This window comes from Coenobita brevimanus, chromosome 62, assembly GCF_032717465.1.
Source record: "Coenobita brevimanus isolate Jiangsu-jjx chromosome 62, ASM3271746v2, whole genome shotgun sequence".
Taxonomy (NCBI): Eukaryota; Metazoa; Arthropoda; class Malacostraca; order Decapoda; family Coenobitidae; genus Coenobita; species Coenobita brevimanus.
The window spans coordinates 7,284,435-7,304,436 of NC_137015.1; the positions used below are offsets into that span (position 1 = coordinate 7,284,435).

A 20,002-nucleotide genomic window follows, 5' to 3' on the forward strand; every position below is an offset into this window, starting at 1 on the left:
AAACAAAGCACTGTAAAGAACACTTCATTAACAGAAAATAAAACTGATGTTTGCTTACAAACCAGTATAATGATTATAAAATAATTTGACAGAATTCTAATAACAAAATCATGGTATGAGTCAAGGTACTGGCCTAAATAAGATCACGCAGTAACCTTTTTTTAAGAAACCATACAAAGAGTTTTGGTGAAATACAAAAAGAACCATCAATAATTGACATTAAATGCTAAATGAATATTCACTACTGGAATTTCCATTATAAAATGAAAATATGGTAACTTGTAAAGGGAACTCGGTTAAGCTTGAGAGTGGAAACAACTATGGCTTGTTATCACCTACTTTACTCAGCACAATCAGGCCTTGTGCAGCTAGTTTTGCATAAGCCAGAGCGTAGGTTCCTGAAGAGGTCTTTGTAAACAGCTGCACTTCTGGAAGCTCTCCTGGTACCTGAATAATATAAATGCATGTTTTCTATATCATGATTCTAATATTCACCATCATCATCTGGACCTCCTTTCCCACCCTAGGGCAGGGTGAGGAGTTGCACATCCAGACAGCCTAAGTTTGCCCAATCCAGTGGGCCACACTTCCATTCACTCATCATTCAAGCCCCCAGAATCCTGGCTCTATCTGATACGCCAAAAACATTCACCACATTCTGTAGCTTCACATAAACGTATCCAACAGGGTCAATCCGGACGCCATCACGTTAAAAAGGGGTGCCAAATCCCTGATCATGCACTTCTCACAACATTCATCCAGCCAGCTTGATCTCTTGTCAGTCCCCTAGCTTCACCGACTTCCATACCTCGCTTCCTCACACACTCATCCACCATATCTTTTCATCTTCTCCTTGGCCTACCTCGTCTCCTTCCTCCTTCAGATTCGCTTTGGTATACCTTTTTCACCACTCTATTGTTATCCATTCTCTCCACATGACCATACCACCTCAGCAAACTCTCTTCAATTCTGGTGTCCACAGACTTCCTCACTCTACATCTTTCACGGATCACATTATTTCATATCCTATCCACTCTCTGTCCTCATGATTTTCATTTAATTACATATAACTCCTTGAATCTGCTGACATCTACTTATTCAGTCACATTACTTCCCGACAGTTTAACTTAACCTGAGAAAGGTTTCCTGTACTGAATGGGTTAATGAGGGCAATATCTAAATACTGTAATATTGTACAATTAAAGATATCTCTCTCAAGTTGAATAAAAGGAACCAAAAGGGGCAAAATAACAAAAAAATATATATCAAAATAGTTTCTTCACAATTTTTGTATGATGATTTATGAAGGTAAGGGAGAAGCTCACTCATATCTTGAGTATAAATGTAGGTTTAAAATATGTATGTGTTTTGTCACCCTGACTAATTAATTTGACCATGTTGTCAAGTACTGTAAAGTGAAAGCAGCAGGTACAGGAGTTAACCTAGACTTATATATAAGATATTATAAGGAAATATTAACTTCTCTGTATGCTAATAATGCAGTTTGGTTTTTGGTGAATGAAAGAAATCTGGAAAAGATGGCTCATAAGTTTGAAGGGCAATACTATCTATCTATTCTATCTATTGCCAGACGCCATAATCCCGTACGAGGTGGCCATTTGACTCTGAGTTATTTGTTTTACAGGGAGGGGCACTAACCATCCACCAACCAACTTGACACATAGGGAGCACATGTGGTTTGGTTATATGGTTACCACCCAGCGTTGTAAATGGTTTCTTGGCTTACAGGAAACCATTTGGCTTGTCACTCAATGTAAAGCCACCTGTAACGGAAAGAAAAGCAATAAGTAGTGACAGGAAAGATGGGAGAAATAGGAAGAGAGGAGAGCAGGCACAGAAAAAGAATGATAAAGGTTAAGGAAGAAGTAGGCAGCACTACATCAAGTGAGTGGATGATAGTCGCCACCACCTACCACATTACACAATACCAAAATTGAAAATGTGTTCAAAAGGAGAGATTATTGTACAGTAGATTTTAGTTTTGTACCCATCATATGAAAGAAAGCAGAATGAAATGAGGAGCACAGATAGGCACTGAAATGTTAAGTTGGGTGACGGCTTTGCACATACAGAAGCTTTGTTATGTAGGTAAAGCAAAATGGACTGTGAGGTTACAGAAGAATAATTTCAGCGACATACAGTAAGTCCTTGGTGTAAATTGCCATTTATCACATTGTTTTTTGCTATTAAGTCCATAGCAGATTATAGAAAAATGCCAAATGAAATATGTTAGAGTATAGATGACCAGCCAATTATTCTCCATTTACATGCTAGTATTAACTGTATGGAAGAAGTGTGATATTTCTGAACACTTCTCTCACTTATAGTGCCTACAAATTGGAGAACCTGGCAGCAACGAACGATGGGAAGGTAGTTGATATGTGAAGAGGACCACACATGGTGGTTGGCTGGTTCACTCACTCTTGCATGAGAGTGAAATATACAGGGTGAATAACAGAAAGCTTTCTAAGGTAAATAATGCATCCCCACCCCTCACCCCTGGAAAATCTACAGGTACTAGAAGGAAGGATGACACATGTCATTATCCCCTTAACCATGGGCCGTCACTTTCGTGACACTCGGGAGCAAGGGATCATACCGAGGGGTGTCACATTTGTGATTCTGTGTTATTTTGAATTTGCCCGGGCTTTCAAGTGGTGGCTTGGATCATCTATCAGTACTACCAGTGTCCAGCTATACTCAGTTCTGCTAATGTCACCTGTACTCCCATCCACTGTTGACAATTTAGCCATTTTTCTCCTGTCCTTGACTCCCCCCCTCCTTACCTCCCCTCCATTAACCTCTCCTCCCACCTGACCAGCAGCGCTGCGCTACACAAATGCTGGACGGATTTTTCCATTCATTCTATCCATTGAAATGTGCCCTTTGTCCTATTCTTATACAAAATAATATATAAAAGAAAGAGAAAAGGTAACTGATACTGCCATACATCTGGAATGGGCTAATTATCACCGAGCAACACCACACATGCACTCGTTTGCTAATTTTCCCTGTTTATTTCCCCTTGAAATATGCCATGACCTGTTCTCATAGTAAAAATATATATAAGAAAGGATGGGGAGAAGCCTAAGTGATATTTACATTCACCTGGAACTACCTAATTTATTATGTATTGTCTAGATTTCCTGCCAATCATTTCATAGCGTATATATTAGCTGCTGTCACCACGCTGACATTTGCAGCCCTTCACTGCCCCTAGGCAACAGCATCCAGTTTACTGTTGTCTTTCAAGGTGAAACCACGTTGGATTCGTGCCTGTCCATTTCTGCCGCTTTTTAGTCCCATGCAAAGTGCCCTGTGACCTCTACCCCTACTAAACCTCATGTGGAAAGGGGTAAAGGGCTAAGTGACTGTTGTGGAATGTGAACTGGCTAATTTATCAATGATAATGATGGACAGTGACTAAGATCCTTCTGGTGACTCTAAAACAGTGCAAGTGGAAATGTAAATAATGTGTAAACTGCAAGTGAAAGCAATGAAAGCAAATATAACTGAACAGTGGAAAATAGTTTTATAAGTTACTGCAAGTGACAGTGCATAACACAGTGTAAATAAAATATGTACATAAGGTAAATAAAATAGAGAATGTAAGTAGAAATGTAAATAAGTAGTAATATAAGAATACGAGTATATATACTAGGAGTAATGAAAAAGAAAGTTTCACTCGAGCATGTATGAATACTGGGAGTTACAAAAGTGAAAGTGACAGATTCGTTCTCCACACTAGTATACAGGACGAGAAATTGAATGCTACGTATTTTACTGAAAGAGAAATTGAATGCCTACAGTGACAATAAACTACTATTACTGAAGGAAATTTATGGATAAAGACTGCAGATATATATAAGTGTTATATAGTAATAGGAATATAAAGTGTGAGTGTTTTTATGAATAATAAACGACAGAATACCAGCGGGGAACGAGCGCAAGTGGGAAACTCGTACGCGTTCGTAATTTTCATTCCTTTCACAGTGTTTTTTTTTGGAGTATGGTTTCCAAACTATTTGAAATTCATAGAATAGTGTTTCTAGTGATAATATAAGGCTGTGGTAATCATATTACAGGGTGTCGGGAAGTGTAAAGTGGAGCGTTTATTACCCAACTTCAGAAGTCTCCACAAGTCCTACGGTACTCGACGAAGGCTCAACAAACATCCCAGGAGATAGCTGAAGGTATGTGCCATTTGCATATAAAATTATAATATTCTCGGACTAATAACTGACTTTTGGAAAATATTTTTACAAAGACTGTTGGAGCACAAATATCCTAGCGGGACACGCAAGGAGCACCAAAACAACCCCACAGTTTAGGGGTTAAAGAAATTTATGGAAACTGCACTGTAAGATAATAATACAGTACAAAAAATTTCTGCAGTGTACAAATATAATACAGAATTTTATGTGGCACTGCCAAATGGATAGAGAGAGAAACATTAAAATGGTATACTGTACATTGCTCATTGAAGGTACACTGGTACAGCACAAAAGAATCCTATGCAAACTAAGAAGAGAATAATGTTGGTAGGGGACAAGCATATGTGGTGCAGAAGTAAAGAACTGAACAGTATTCTGGGAAGAGAGATGGGTGAGGAGAAGCAAAGTAGAAAGTAACACAAATATGAACTGTGCAGAGTACATACAAAGAAGCCTGGATGTGCTTCTGCCACAGGCCAACACTTGCTGGGACAAAAATCTAAAAAGCTGATAGGGATAATAAAAATAGTCTCAAGTAAATCCATCCATTCATCGTCTAGGCATCTAATGTCCTGTATAAGGGTAGAGCGATCAGTTTAGTGTGAGCACTAAACTTCATCCTATCCTTGGACTTGAACCCTTATGGGTTCCATCTATTTACACTTGAACCTTATGGGCCCCATCCAGTTACACCTGAACCCTTGTGGGTCCCGTCCAGTTACACACACTAAGATCATGAATATTGACGTGTCAGTCCTGTGGTAAGCTGGGGTATCCGTCATCTACTAACTTAATGTAGTGCTCTCTCTCTCTCTCTCTCTCTTTCTCTCTCCTCCAGATGACTCTACACTGAGTGACATGCCAATGGGCTTCTTGTATTCCAGGAAACCATTTCGTACACTGGGTGGCAATCAAATAACCGAATGATGCCTGATGGTACAGTGAGTTAAGGCACTCTCATCCAAATGGAGTCTGCATGCATTCCATCTGAGGGGTGGTTAGGGTTTCCTGCTCACCACTCAGGGGCAAGTGAAGCTGATCACCGCTGCCTTCAGTGTCAGGACTGAGTAGCCTAGCCTGGGCCCCTATGCTACTCTTTATATAAGGCAAAATGGGATTGGATGTTGATGATGATGATGATGACAATGATGATGATGATGACTGATGATGATGACTGCTGCTGCTGCTGATGATGACTGATAATGATGACTGATGGATGACGACAATGATGGCAACAATGATGACGACGTAGCTAAGAGGAGCAAAAGACAAAAACTTCTGGTACACATGTTTAGTTTAAAATTCTATAAAACAACAGCACTGAATACTTTTGAAACATACCACATGCTACCTAGCACCTCACTGTGGTGAGGTGTTGTCTGCTGAAGATAAGCATCGGTTCGCTGCACACGATGGCCCTGCATAGGTGGTTGCTTGCCTGTGGCTGACGGGTTTGCTAAGCCAGGCAGACTGGGGTAACTCAATAACAACAACAGCAATGCACATCAAATATGCACCACAGAGATGCTGCTGCATTACCAACTCAGCCTTATGGCATGCTTGCATACAGAAACACAACACTGTGCTTAAAACAATATTAGTCACTACAGCATATGTAGAATAATCTTCACTTGAACTCTATTTCCAACAAAGAATGAAACTGGCAGGATCCTTACACAGAAAAAAAAAAAAAAAAAAAAAAAAAAAAAAAAATACTGTACATAAGTTGGCCTAAACAAATAATCAAGAGGATGCCCAGTGATGCAGATCACAATAATGAGAGAAAACATATACAGTACCAATGTCTTTACACTTGGCAAATAAGTTTTTGAAGGCCTTGACTATGTTTGCACGTGTATGCTCTTTCCAACCTGTTAATGACAAGTAACAGTGACAAAGAAACTTGGATTATTGTACAGAGTCCGTAACTTCTTCGCCGATGAGCAGTTAGCTATAATTTATAAGAGTCATGTGCGCTCTCAGCTTGAATATTGCTCACCCTTGTGGAATGGTTGTGGAGAGGTTGCATTAAGACAACTAGACAAAATTCAGAATAAAGCTGTTAGAATCATTAACAACCCTGCCATTACATATAAACTACCTCCCCTGCAAGTAAGAAGGAATGTTGCCTCCCTTGCATTATTTTACAGATATTTTTTTGGCAAATGCTCAGATGAAGTTGCGTCCATGGTGCCACCTCTCCATGCCTTCCCTCGTGCTACACGGGCATCTGGTAGCGCTCATGACTGGAATGTCACTCAACCATATTGCAGAACTTCTGCCTATCAGAATTCTTTCATTCCCCGAACTGCATCTCTCTGGAACTCGCTTCCCCAGAGTTGTTTTCCTCCAAATTTCAACCTACAGCTGTTCAAGTCTAACTGTTACAGACATTTTATGAACAGAGGACACCATTAATCTGGTGTATGGATTATTTTTTTTCTCCATTTGTTTTTCCTTCCTCCGTTCTGTTATTTAAAAAAAAAAAAAAAAAAAAAAAAATGTAGCTCCAACACCAGCTTGAGCAAGATTTTTAATGACTCAGTAAATCTACTGGCCACATAAATCAAACTTCATTCACCACAACTATGTGCCATGTGTTCAGTCACTCCGGTTCTCAAATATAGTAACAAAGCATATTTTCTTCTAGATCCTATACCTCATCGCATAATTTACGGTGGAATCAGGAGTGAGACATCAACAATGATGATGATGATGATGATGATGATGATGATGATGATGATGACAATTATTTTCTTACCATTACATTATGGTAGTTAATAAGAACAGATAAACCAGGATACTTACAACTATGGATGCAATGAAATGCATTTGACGAGGTCCCATAAGACATGTAATCATTGCCTTCATGGCATCCTCACTCCATCCTGTCTCTTGATTACGTGGAGGTACAACTCTGTGAAGCCGAACACACATAGAGCACACTTCCAACTGCTTCCCGCTAGCAGGACATTCACGCAAGCTGCAACACATAAGACAAGATTGATTCAGCACCTTCAATACAATGATGTATAAAGCATGCAACATCACAAGGCAAGACTGATTTCACATCTTCAATAAAATGACATAAACAGGCTGCAACACCCAAGGTAGGACTGATTTAACGTCTTCAGTAAGCTGACATACAGTTAGTCCTTGTTTCAAGTTGCTTTACTGACGTTATTTCTGCTATCTTATTCACAATAAATTAAAGAAAAATTACCTATTACAATTCCACACTACATATTAAGCTGACATATCATTTTAAAGTACCAAATGGTGCTGGAGAGGTATGCTTAGAGAAACATCCCTCAGCTCCCTCCCTCTCCCCCCAAATGGTGGATGGTGGACTGCAGGAGGGGGGAAACTTCAGCCTCCAGCCCCTAGATTCACATTCAATGAACCTAGGGCTAAAAACAAATACTGTACAACAGTACCAAGGCGATGGAAAAAATTGTCATACATGTATTCAGGAACACAACCCAGATATCTAATGAAGATTTACTGTACTTAATTACTAATAATACCGGTACTTGAAATATTAAACTTAAGAGTGTGCTCTCATACTGAAGGGGCTAATAAAGGCTGTATCTAACTTCTCCACTTCTAAGGTTTGTCTTATACTGGAAAAAAAAAAAAAAAAAATCAAGCAACTGCATGAATAGTGTAAATAATAATGCAGTTACTGCCTCAGATTCATCTGAAATCTGAACCCAGTGGAATGCAGGCTGAAGTTACCCTCATCCTGTGGTCCAAACGGAAAGAATTGAGGGACATTTGTACATGTGGGCAATGAAGCTACCCTGCTGCCTTGGTGCCACTGTGATGGTGTCCCTTTCCAACACCCAGCTTAGGAGAGATCCCTCAAACTGAAAGGGCTAAATTGGTAAAAACCACTACCTTACACTATATGACAAGCCTGCAGCAGATTACAGCAAGTCCTTATATGTTACTTTACATCTACAGTGTTTCTGATTGGTGATATGAATGGTAAAGTAGGGAATGTGAAGGTGGATGGAATAGTTGGTGAGTGGGGTGTGCCTGCTGCGATAGATGAGAATGGCAGTGCGTTAGTGGACATTTGTGCTGGGAGGGGGTTGGTGATAGCCAATACCCTCTTCAGGCATAAAATGATCCACAGGTATACATGGCGAGTGATGAGAAGGGTGGGTGGTGAACTGAATGAAAGGAAGGCAATGATTGATTATGTGTGCGTGGATGAAAGGATGCGAAGATGTGAAATGGATGCAAGAGCTTATAGATGTTCGGGGAGTGGACTTTCTGACCACTACTTGGTGGTGGCCAGAATTAGGATACAAGTAAGATGGAGGAACAGAAGAAGGGAAAGACGAGAGGAAGGAATAGTTGCAAGGAGAGTGGAAAGGTTACAAAAGGATGAGAAAAAGGCTGAGTATAAGAGAGAAGTGGAGGAACAATTGGGCAAATATGAATTGGAGCAGATGGGGGACGTGGAAGGTGTGTGCAGGATATTTACAGAAGAAATATGTGCAGCATGTGATGTGGTGTGTGGGAGGAAGAGAAGACGGAGGGGGGTGCAAGGAACAGCGTGGTGGAATGAAGAGGTGAGACAGGCTGTGGCACAGAAGAAGAAAGCATACAATGAATGGATGAGAAATAGGGGCGTGGAAGAAGTTGAGAGGCGGAAGAGAGAGTTATATGTAGAAAGAAAGAGAGAGGTGAAAAGAATAGTAAGAGAGAGAGTAAGAAGGGAGTGGATGAGGAATTTGGAAGGAATTTGAGTGTAAAGTGGAGGGACTGTAAGAAAATGTTCTGGAAAGAAGTGAAGAGAGTAAGACAGGATGGAAGTGAGGTTAGCAGGGGAGTGAATGATAAAAATGGTAGATTACTAGTGGAGAAGGGAGAAAAAGTGAGCAGATGGAGAGAACACTTTAAGGAATTGTTGAACATAAAGAATGGAAGTAATGCGAGTATAAGTGGCTGGGGAATGGCTGGGAGAAGTAGGGAGGTGAGAAGACAGGAAGAAATCAGTAGGACAGAAGTTGTGGAAGCAATGAAGAAAGTTTAATTGGGGAAAGCCCCAGGAATTGATGGAGTGTGTGGTGAAATGCTGAAGCATGGGGGAGAGATAGTAGTAGAATGGATGTGGAAAATGTGCAGATTGGCCTGGGAGGAAGGTAGAGTCCCGGAGGATTGGAAGTCAGGTATAATTATTCCCTTGTACAAAGGAAAAGGGGAAAAAGAAGTGTGTGGTAATCATAGGGGCATTTGTCTTCTTAGTATCATAGGAAAAGTGTATGGTAGGATACTTATTGACAGAGTTAGAGAAAGAACAGAGGAATTAGTTGGAGAAGAACAGGGAGGCTTTAGGAAGGGAAGAGGTTGTGTAAATCAGATATTAATTCTCAGATCTTTAGTGGAAAAGTTTCTAGAGAAGGGAAAGAAGTTGTATGCGGTTTTCATGGATTTGGAGAAAGCATATGACAGGGTGGATAGACATGGATTGTGGAAAGTATTAAGAATATATGGAGTAGATGAAAAGTTGTTGAATGCTGTGAAGAGTATGTATGATGGTGCTAAGGCTACAGTGCCTGTGGATGGTGAACTAAGTGAATTTTTCTCTTTGAAGGTTGGGTTGAAACAGGGATGTGTCATGTCTCCATGGTTATTCAATCTGTTCATGGATGGTGTAATAAAAGAGGTGCAAGGTAGGGTAGTGGATGTTGGAGTGGCCCTGGTGAGAGAGGATAGTGTTTGGAAACTCCCTGTACTGTTGTTTGTAGATGATACTGTGTTGTTGAGTGAAGACAAAGGGGAGCTGCAAGGCTTGGTGGATGAGTTTGGGAGAGTGTGCAAGAAACGGAATCTAAAGGTGAATGTAGGGAAGAGTAAAGTGATGGTCTTTGAGAGAGGTGAACTCAATGAATGTACAGCGAGGTTGGATGGTGAGGAATTGGAAAATGTGAGTACGTTTAAGTACTTGGGTAGTGTGATGAGTAAGGATGGAGGTTTGGAGGGTGAAGTGCTTGAAAGGGTACAGAAGGGAAGAAAGGTTGCTGGTTCTTTGAAAGCAGTGATAAGAAACTGGGAAGTGAGCATGGAAGTGAAAAAGTTACTACATGACAGTATTGTGATACCAACTCTAACGTATGGAAGTGACGCTTGGACATTGTTGGAAGGACACAAGTCAAGAGTGAGAGCAGTGGAAATGAGTTATTTAAAAGGAGCTTGTGGAATCACATGGAGAGACAGGCTGACGAATGAGGATATAAAGGAGCGTTGTGGTGTGGATGTGGATGTGATAGGAAGTGTTATGAGGAACACACTGAGGTGGTTTTGCCATGTGGAGAGGATGGAGGGTGAAAGACTGACGAAGAGAGTGTATGTGAGTGAGGTGGAGGGGGGAAGAGGGAGGGGGAGGCCGAGGATGAGATGGAGGGATGGGGTGGAGAGGTATATCAGAGAGGGGTGTGTGAGTTGGGAGCAGGGCAGTGAAATGGCGGGGGACAGGACGACTTGGAGGCGATTTGTTTGTGGCCACCCCAAACGGGACTGAGGTGTCTGGCAATAGAATAGAATAGAATAAAACATCTACAGTAAATTACAAAAAATATTGCCTATTAGAGTTTCACTGCTAATGATAAAAGTTGATTTATCAATACCTACAATTTACAATACTAGTTGTGTTAAAAAAGTTGTGCTATTTTGAAGCACATCCTTGACATACTGTATTATAAGAATCTTCTTTATGTTACACTACAGTATACAATCAAATTTGCAAAAGATTAGTCTACCCTCAATACCCCATGATGGAGAAAAACATATAACTGGCATTGTATCAGTTTTTAGGAGTGTCACCAGATTAGTCTACAGTATGCTCACTAAATGGGAAAAAATAAAATTAGTATTTGATTTGGGGGATATCAACAACTTAGTCTACTCACTATTCCTACAGATGCAAAGATTATGCTGGTATCAGATGAAACAGGTTAAATATGCAAGAACCACTGCCATACACTAAATGATTAATCTTCCATGGAAGTAGTGTATTCTTATTGTCACTAAAGGAGCAAAGATTAAGTTGGTACCTGTTTCTACGGATTTCCTCTACTTATACAGCACTGTCCTTAAGAGAAGAAAGATTGATTGCTTATACAGTACTGTCCCTAAGGGAAGAAAGATTAAGTTAGTACAATTTTCTAGCTATTTCCTCTACTTATGCTATCCCTAAAGGAGCAAAGATTAAGTTGGTACAAGTTTCTATGGATTTCTCTACTTATACTGCCCTATAGGAACAAAGAAAAAGTTGGTACCAGTTTCTAGGGATTTCCTCCAAGTTGCCAAAGTCGACATACTGGACGGTGGCGTGGGTGGGAGTCAGCTTCAGCACTTGCACTCTATACCAACGCCCGTTGATGAATTTCCCCAAGTACAATTTTCCTTGTTACAACAAATCCAATGTTAACATACTTTTCACACATATTTACCTGTTATACTTTCATTTCTTTCTAGTTTCTTCTTTTTTTTTTTTTTTTTTTTTTTTTTTAGTCTATAAATGTTATATGCCACTGGTGTACCAACCAAGTTACCAAGATTCAATTCCCTTCTATGGTATTATCATAAGGAGACTGCACTATCATCACTTTGGTATGTGAAGCCATCAGATACTGAGTGACTCAAAGTCTGATCTTTCATGGGGGTGTTATGAAGCCAGGCTTAATTTACAGTGTACAGGAAGACTGAAGAGAATGTTGAAAAGAGTCTGAATATTTCTTGTTTTGTAGAATGAATGATGTTTGGGAGTGGTATTGACCTGAATGCAGTGACAAAACCATCCAAAGGTATGCCTGACCATACGTGGTCTGTTCAGAAAATATCCAACCTTAGGCTCTTAAAAAATAAATAGTGAACTTGTTGAGCTGGGACACTAATCCCCCACAAAGCAGGCCTCTTCTGACTTGACACATGTAGCCCAGCATTCTCATCAAATTACTTTATGAAGTGTCAGGGTCTGATACTGGTCATCTCTGGTCCCAACATCTGAGTGATCAGGCACTTGCCTGTAAGCAGCATTATGTGAGCAATAATCCCAGCTGTCCCTAGCATTTAAACTCTCATGGACACATCCAGAAGGAATGCCTTAACCCACTAGACCACCAGGCATCTATCTGGTTATATTGTTACCACCTAACATTGTCAGTGGTTTCCAGGACAACAAGAAACTACAGTATATGATTTGTCATTAATTGAACAATTGTCTGAAGCTATGGTGAATGTTCCCACCCGTCATGATATGAATCAGTAATTTCCAAAAATACGCTGTATTGCTCTGTATAGATTAAAAACTTGAACATATATGCTAATCAATTATGGTGTCCTTTTGCTGCAGATGTAAGAAAAAATTCAAAATCTTTTTATGTAGCTACATCTTAAAAACATAAACAAGTTTAACATCATAATTTTCTGAATAAGTCTGCATTGTATGAGTAAGATCATAATTCCTGTAAATGTAAAAGTGTAAATAAGTGTCAAGCAATAGTGAATTCCTTATGAATACCTGGAACTTTTGAAAAACAAAAAACAGATTTTTAATATCTATATTATTATTATTACTATTATTATCATTACTATTAAAGCATTCATTATTAGCTCTAAGATCTACATTAACAGTAAAAACATGAGAGAGAGAGAGAGAGAGAGAGAGAGAGAGAGAGAGAGAGAGAGAGAGAGAGAGAGAATGTGGGAAGGAGGGGAGGGGGGATTGCTTACAAGGTGCCATCAACTAGATAAGACAACAGGAGGCATGCAAATTTTCTTTCATTCCTTCTTCTTACTCTTTGGATGTATCCAGAGAAGAATAAGAATGACAAGAAAAAGGGAAAGAAGCAACCAAAGGAGGGAAGGAATGACAAGAAAGAAGTAAAAAGCAGGAGGGGACACCAACTGACAGATGGGAGATTGTGCAGGACCAGTGAACTTGAGGCAACAAAAGTCAGTGTTTGCGTGTTATCATAACGGTCATATCAGGACAGGAGGGACAGAGTGAGAGCCGTTTTGGCAGTGGTAGTACGTAATTATCTATCTATCTATCTAGCTGTTGCCAGATGCCTTAATCTCATAAGGGGTGACCACAAACAAATCGCCTACATGTCGTCCTGTCCTCTACCATTTGGCTGCCCTCCCTTCAACTCACACCCCCTCTCTCATATACTGTACCTCCATTCCATCCTTCCATCTCATCCCTGGCCTCAACCTTCCTCCCCAATCACACACACTCTTTTAGTCAGTCTCTCATCTCTATCCTCTCCATATGTCATTTTTGTCAGTATTTGTTCTTATAAAGCTCTGTAATGTTTCTGTTGTAGGTCTGTTTTACCTTAGAAGAGTTGGTTGTATCTCTAGAAAGTATACCAGCGAGCAACTTGGAGTCATAAAAGGTTTACAGGGGGAAGGTGGGGGGTTAGGCCCAAGATCTGGTTAACACATTAACTAATTTTACATAACAGGTTAAGGGGGCTGAGTTATGGAGATTCCACATACGTAAGAAGGCAACTGAATGCACAGGCATCATAAATGGTGGGGATGCCTGACTCTATCTACAGCAAGATGCCTTAATCCCAGAGGAACTGGTCACAAACAAATTATTTCAACTATTCCGCCTTTGCACAAATCTGTTTCACGCGTTGATAACAAATTCTTTCCATTACAATAATAATAAATAATGATAATACTAATACTATATACAAATAATAATAATCATAACAATCAATCCATCCATCCAAACCAAACTGCTTTACTCACAGAGTAGGTGGGCACGTGAAATGTTTTTACGTCACCCTGTCCACTGACACAAGGCTGCCCTCACACCAACTCATATCCCCTTCTCATATACCTCTCCATCCCATCCCATCATATCAACCTCAGTCTCTTCTTCCCCCCTCCTCCTTCCACAGCACATATACAGTCTTCTAGTTAGTCTCTCATTCTCCCCTCTCCAGTCGAACAGAGCAGTGCACCCGAGGTGGATGGCAAGCTGGTGACAGGGAGAGCTGGAGCTCCCATTTCACCAGCTCTTAGGACTTGATCCTGACCATCTCCATTTACTGAACATTTTCAGTGCTTTCATTTACACACAGAGTAGGCCAGCATACTCTCTTAACCCCTTAACCGTGGGGCGTCACTTTCGTGACGCTTGGGAGCTAGGGATCATACTGCGGGGCGTCACTTTCGTGATTCTGTGTTATGTTGAATTCGCCCGAGCTTTCAAGTGGTGGCTTGTATCATCTATCAGTACTGCCAATGTCCAACACTAGTCAGCACTCCTAATCTCATCTGTGCTCCCATCCATTGTTGACAATTTAGCCATTTCTTCCCATTCTTAACTCCCTTCCCTACCTCCCCTCCATTACCCTCTCCTCTCGCCTGCCTGGCTGCACTGCGCTAAGTAAATCTTCCCCGGAATTTTCCACTGATTTCATCCATTGAAATAAGCCCTATGCCCTATTCTTATACAAAATAATATATACAAAAAAGAAATAAGGTAAGTGATAGTGCCATACACCTGGAATTGGCTAATTATCACCTGACAACACCTCACGTGCACTCGTTCGCTAATTTTCCCTGTTTATTTCCCCTTGAAATATGCCGTATAATCTATTATTGTAATAAAAATATATATAAGAAAGGAAGGGAGAAGCCTAAGTGATATTTACATTCACCTGGAAATATCTAATTTATTATGTATTGTCAAGATTTCCTGCCAATCATTTCATAGTGTATATATTAGCAGCTGTCACCAAGCCGACATTGGCAGCCTTTCACTGCCCCTAGGCCACCAAAGCATTCAGTTTACTGTGGTCTTTCAAGGTGAAACCACGTCAGATTCGCGCCTGTCCAATTCTGCCACTTTTTAGCCCCATGCAAAGGGCCCTGTGACCTCTATCGCTACTAAATCTCGTGTGAAAAGGGGTAAAGGGCTACTGCTGTGGAAAGTGAACTGGCTAAAAGAAGTGAGTTTTACGTCAGGTACCCCTTTTTTGGATAAGGGCTACGACGTTGCCCCTGGGTAGAGGACTTTGGTTTGGAGCGTGTAGCATTTTATGACCGGATGCCCTTCCCGATGTCTACCAATGACCCTTGGGTGGATTCGATCCTCCGACCCTTCGGTCAGAGTGGAGCGCTCTAACCCACTGAGCCACGGCTGCTACCAATGAAAATGATGGACAGTGACTACGATCTTTCTGGTGACTAAAACAGTGCAAGTGGAAATATAAATAATGTGTAAACAGCAAGTGAAAGCAATGAATGTAAATATAAGTGAACGGTGGAAAATAGTTTTATAAGTTACTGCAAGTGACAGTGCATAACACTGTAAATAAAATAGAAATGTAAATAATGTAAATAAAATAGAGAAAGTAAATAGAAATGTAAATGAGTAGTAATATAAGAATACAAGTATATATACTAGGAGTAATGAAAGTGAAAGTTTCACTCTAGCATGTATGAATACTATGAGTTACGAAAGTGAAAGCGAAAGTGACAAATTCGCTCTCAACGCTAGTATACAGGACGAGAAAGTGAATGCTACATACAGTAACCCCTCCAATATCCGGATCAATAGAGCCATCGGTAGGTTCGGATATTGGTTTCGTCTGGATATTGGGCCCCAGCTTATGGACTTGTACTTATGGACCCTAACTCAGAGAAACACCTATGCAACTCCCTCCGGACATGCATAGCACCTATTTAACACCCAAATCACACCAATAAGGCACATAAATGACTGAAATAAATGCAAAAGAAACATAAAATGTGGGTTTAGAAGTATGTTCATACATTAATAAACATTCTGGTACTTATGGACTCTAACCGAACCTAACTCTGAAAAACATATTCCTATTGCACATGCATGAGGTAAGTATAGTATGGAAAGAAGTACAGTATGACACATTCTGGTAAGTATAGTATGGAAAAAAGTACAATATGAAACATTCTGGTAAATATAGTATGGAAAATAGTACAACATGAAACATTCTGGCTACTTACAGCAAGTCCCTGGCCACCTCGATGAATAACCGCCTCCTCTCGGACTCTGACAGTAAGAACGATTTCCTGAAGCACTTGCACTACACTCTTCCTGAAGTCTTGCACTGAACTTAGTCACTAACACACAGAAGTCCGTTCTTTTCACAGTGTTCACTTTAGTCCAAATAATGTTCCATTTACTTTAAGTGTTGCACATTAACTTTTCCCAAGTTTTTTTAAGTTTCCAAAGCCAAAACAAAGAAGGTTAGTTACGTTAAATTTCTTTTCTACTGAGTCTTTTCTCCCAACTTGAAAACCTTAACACAACACACCGTTTTTTTCACTGCACAACACTCAAAATTCCCGTGTGGTTTAGTGGAGAAGTTCTTGCTGTTTATTCACTGTCAGAGTCCGAGAGTATCACTGGCAGGCGACCAAGGGGTGCATCGGTGGGTCGTGGTGATGGCGTACCGACTACAGAAGACTCTGAAGATAGCCGCAAACTCACATCGAGCGGTGACTCCACTGTAGCTGATGTGCTGGGCTGTGGCTCGGAGCATGAGGGCCTGTCTTGGGGAGGCAACGGAGTGGAACCAGGGCTTGGCACAGTGGGGGTCACGGGCCTGAAAAAACTGTCAATCGTTGACTGACGCAAGGACCGACGATTCTGGCGATTGATGATGCGCTGCCGGAAAGCACGCACTTCCTCCACAAGTCCCAAGGGCCCCATCTCCCTGTCACAGTCCGGGTGTTCCAGGTAGTCTAGGACGAACTCTAGATGTTCCCGGAGTGCGCTCAGCTTGGGGATGGCTGGAGTAGTGTCCTGCTGAGAGGAGTCCGCATCATCATCGCCTTCGTCGTCGGAATCTTCAAGTTCGGGACTGACACCAGCAACCGAAGACGCGATCTCGATATCAGACAACGTCTGATACCCAGGATCGCCCTCGTCGTCGTCCAACCACTCACGAACATCGTCCACATCAACATCGTCGCCGTGCGTACGTAGCCGTGCATGGAAGTCATCCACGTCAAACCCTAGGAAATCGTACTCCACATCTGTTCCGAGAAGCAGACGAGACCAACCATTTTCAAGAGTTTTCACAGGGACTTCCTTCCATGCACTAGCCCAGTTGTACAGCGCAGACTTGATGTTGTAGCGGCGAAGGTTTTCCAAAGTCCGCTTGCCTCGAGTGTCACGTCCTTCCCTGCGATCGTCCTCGTCCTCGAGGACAACCATCACCTCGTCCAGGAACTTCCGACGGTACAGGCGCTTTGTTGCCACGATCACTCCTTGGTCCATTGGTTGAATGAGAGCAGTCGTATTAGGTGGCAGAAACATGCACCTAATACGGCCATTTTCAGCAACCAAGTCCTTGTCGCACGGGTGGGCAGGTGCATTGTCGAGGAGAAGGAGAGCCTTTACCTGGTCGCGAGGAATTCCCAGTGTCTTCGTCTGGTACTGGATGACCTCCTTGACGAAGTGACGGTGAAACCAGTCTTTGAAAATCACAGCTGTGAACCATGCTTTCAAAGAATGGTACCATACGACAGGAAGGACATCCATCACCCCACGAAGGCACCGAGGCTGCTTTGCAAGGCCAACAATAACGGGCTTAAGCCGGTGCATGCCGTTAGCATTGGCACAACACAAAGCAGATATCCGTTCCTTAGAAAGCTTGCGGCCAGGTTCACGCTTCTCCGTCTCATCGGCTAGAGTGTTCGTTGGCACTGAGCGATAGAATAGGCCAGTTTCGTCAGCGTTATAGACTTGACCGAGAGTGAGGCCCTCCCTGTCGATCAAGCCTTTCACCTTGTGCCGAAACTCGTCCACTCCATCCTCGTTAGCGTCCAATGCTTCGCCATGTGCTTTACGGTTAGTAAGGCCATGTCGTAACTTGAACGCGAAGAGCCAACCCTCGGATGCCTTGAAGTCAAGGGCGTCGTGAAGCCTTGCAAACTTCTCAGCAGCAGCCTTCAGCTCCGTTCCACGTACCATCACACCAGCTGCACGTTGCTGTCGATACCAAATCAACGTGGAGCGGTCGATCTCTGCATACTTGGGGGTAAACATAACCTTCCTCTCCACGTTGCGTTTGCTTCTCGACGAGAAGTCAGCCGTGTACTGCATGAGCTTGTCTCGGGAACGCTTGATATCGAACAAAGTCGACCGGGCCAGGTTGAACTCGCGGAGAATGCGTGAAGAAGACCAACCCGCATCAACCTTCTCCAATATCTCCCGTTTCTTCTCCAGAGTCAACACCACTCTCTTCCTTTTCTCAGGAGGCGGGGCCATCATCACACACACTAAGAGTAGGGCAGAGAGCAGCGGGAGGCCTTGCAGCAAGTACGGCACCACCACAAAAGCGAGCACGTGGGCAGCCATGGCGAACAGCGTAGGTCTAGTCGCGGTGAGAGACAGGCGGGAAGTGGGGAGGATGCAGCGGCGCTCTATCGGACGTCGGAGGAATGACGAACCAAAACAATGCTCTCACGCGGCGCGCGCGGCAAGTTCAAATTACGGACGGCAAAAAATCGATTTTTTTTTTTAATTTTTTTGGATTTTCGGACCATTTTGGGAATGTTTGATCCCAGGACGATAAGGTTCAGTTAGTGGGGATGTTCGGTTATTGGGTGCCCGGATATTAGAGTGATTACTGTATTTTACTGAAAGAGAAACTGAATGCCTACAAAGACAATAAACTATTATTACTGAAGGAAACTTATGAATAAAGACTGCAGATATATATAAGTGTTATATAGTAATAGAAATATAAAGTATGAGTGTTTTTATGAATAATAAATGACAGAATACCAGCAGTGAACGAGCGCAAGTGGGAAGCTGGCACGTGCTCGTAATTTTCATTGCTTTCTCAGCGTTTTTTTTTTTTAAGTATGGATTCCACACTATTTGAAAAATAGAACAGTGTTTCTAGTGATAATATCAGACTGTGGTAATCATATTACGGGGTGTCGGGAAGTGTAAAGTGGAGACTTCGTTACCCAACTTCAGAAGTCTCCACAAGTCCTACGGTACTCAATGAAGGCCCAACAAACATCCCAGGAGAAAGCTAAATGTATTTGCCATAATCATATGTAATTATAATATTCTAGGACTAATAACTGATTTTTGGCAAATATTTTTACAAAGTCTGTTGGAGCGCGAATACCCGCGTGGGACATGCAAGAAGCACCAAAACAACCCCGCGGTTTAGGGGTTAATACCTCTACCTCTAACTATCTACACCACACTATATGCACATAAGGTATCACACCTTCTATTTCTACTCCCTTTAGCAATGGCCGCTGCATCATTACTAGCAAATAAGGTGGTATCTCGGACTGCCATCACCAGCAGAGTAGGACTGGTGGCACAGCGTCCTCCCAATCACCATCAAGTGACTGTACCGGCAGCAACTGATGCAAATTCCATTCATGCATGTCAGTGGACAAGTGCAGGTGTGGCCTTATTCTTCACCAGCATCCGTGATCTCAGTACCAATATGAATTCAGTTCATTTCTTCCTACAGTCCATATTCCCTCTGGCCCTGTTCCTCAAAGAACCACAAATCTCTCCCTCTACTGAAATACCCCCATTTTGTTTTCCTGGTTATCATCTCACAAACTTCCGTAACAAGAGTGGCATCTGTTGTTATATCAAATCGGAATACGCAGTTGACACTGTTTTAAACTTCACTTCAACTAATATTGAGTACTCACTATACACTAAATTATCAATATTACCAAATATATCTATGCAGTCTATC

At 41.7% G+C, this 20,002-nt stretch overlaps 1 protein-coding gene across 1 annotated transcript in view; it reads right to left on the reverse strand.

Moving 5' to 3' along the window:
* Positions 1–318: 318 nt before the first annotated feature.
* LOC145403958 (RING finger protein 17-like) overlaps positions 319–20,002 on the reverse strand; it is a 64,424-nt gene continuing 44,740 nt past the window's right edge. The window contains exons 7-9 of the mRNA XM_080275560.1: positions 11,528–11,654; positions 7,044–7,218; positions 319–447 (exon numbers count right to left, since the gene is read on the reverse strand). Coding sequence (XP_080131686.1) covers positions 319–447; positions 7,044–7,218; positions 11,528–11,654 — 431 coding nt within the window. The remainder of the gene's footprint in view (positions 448–7,043; positions 7,219–11,527; positions 11,655–20,002) is intronic.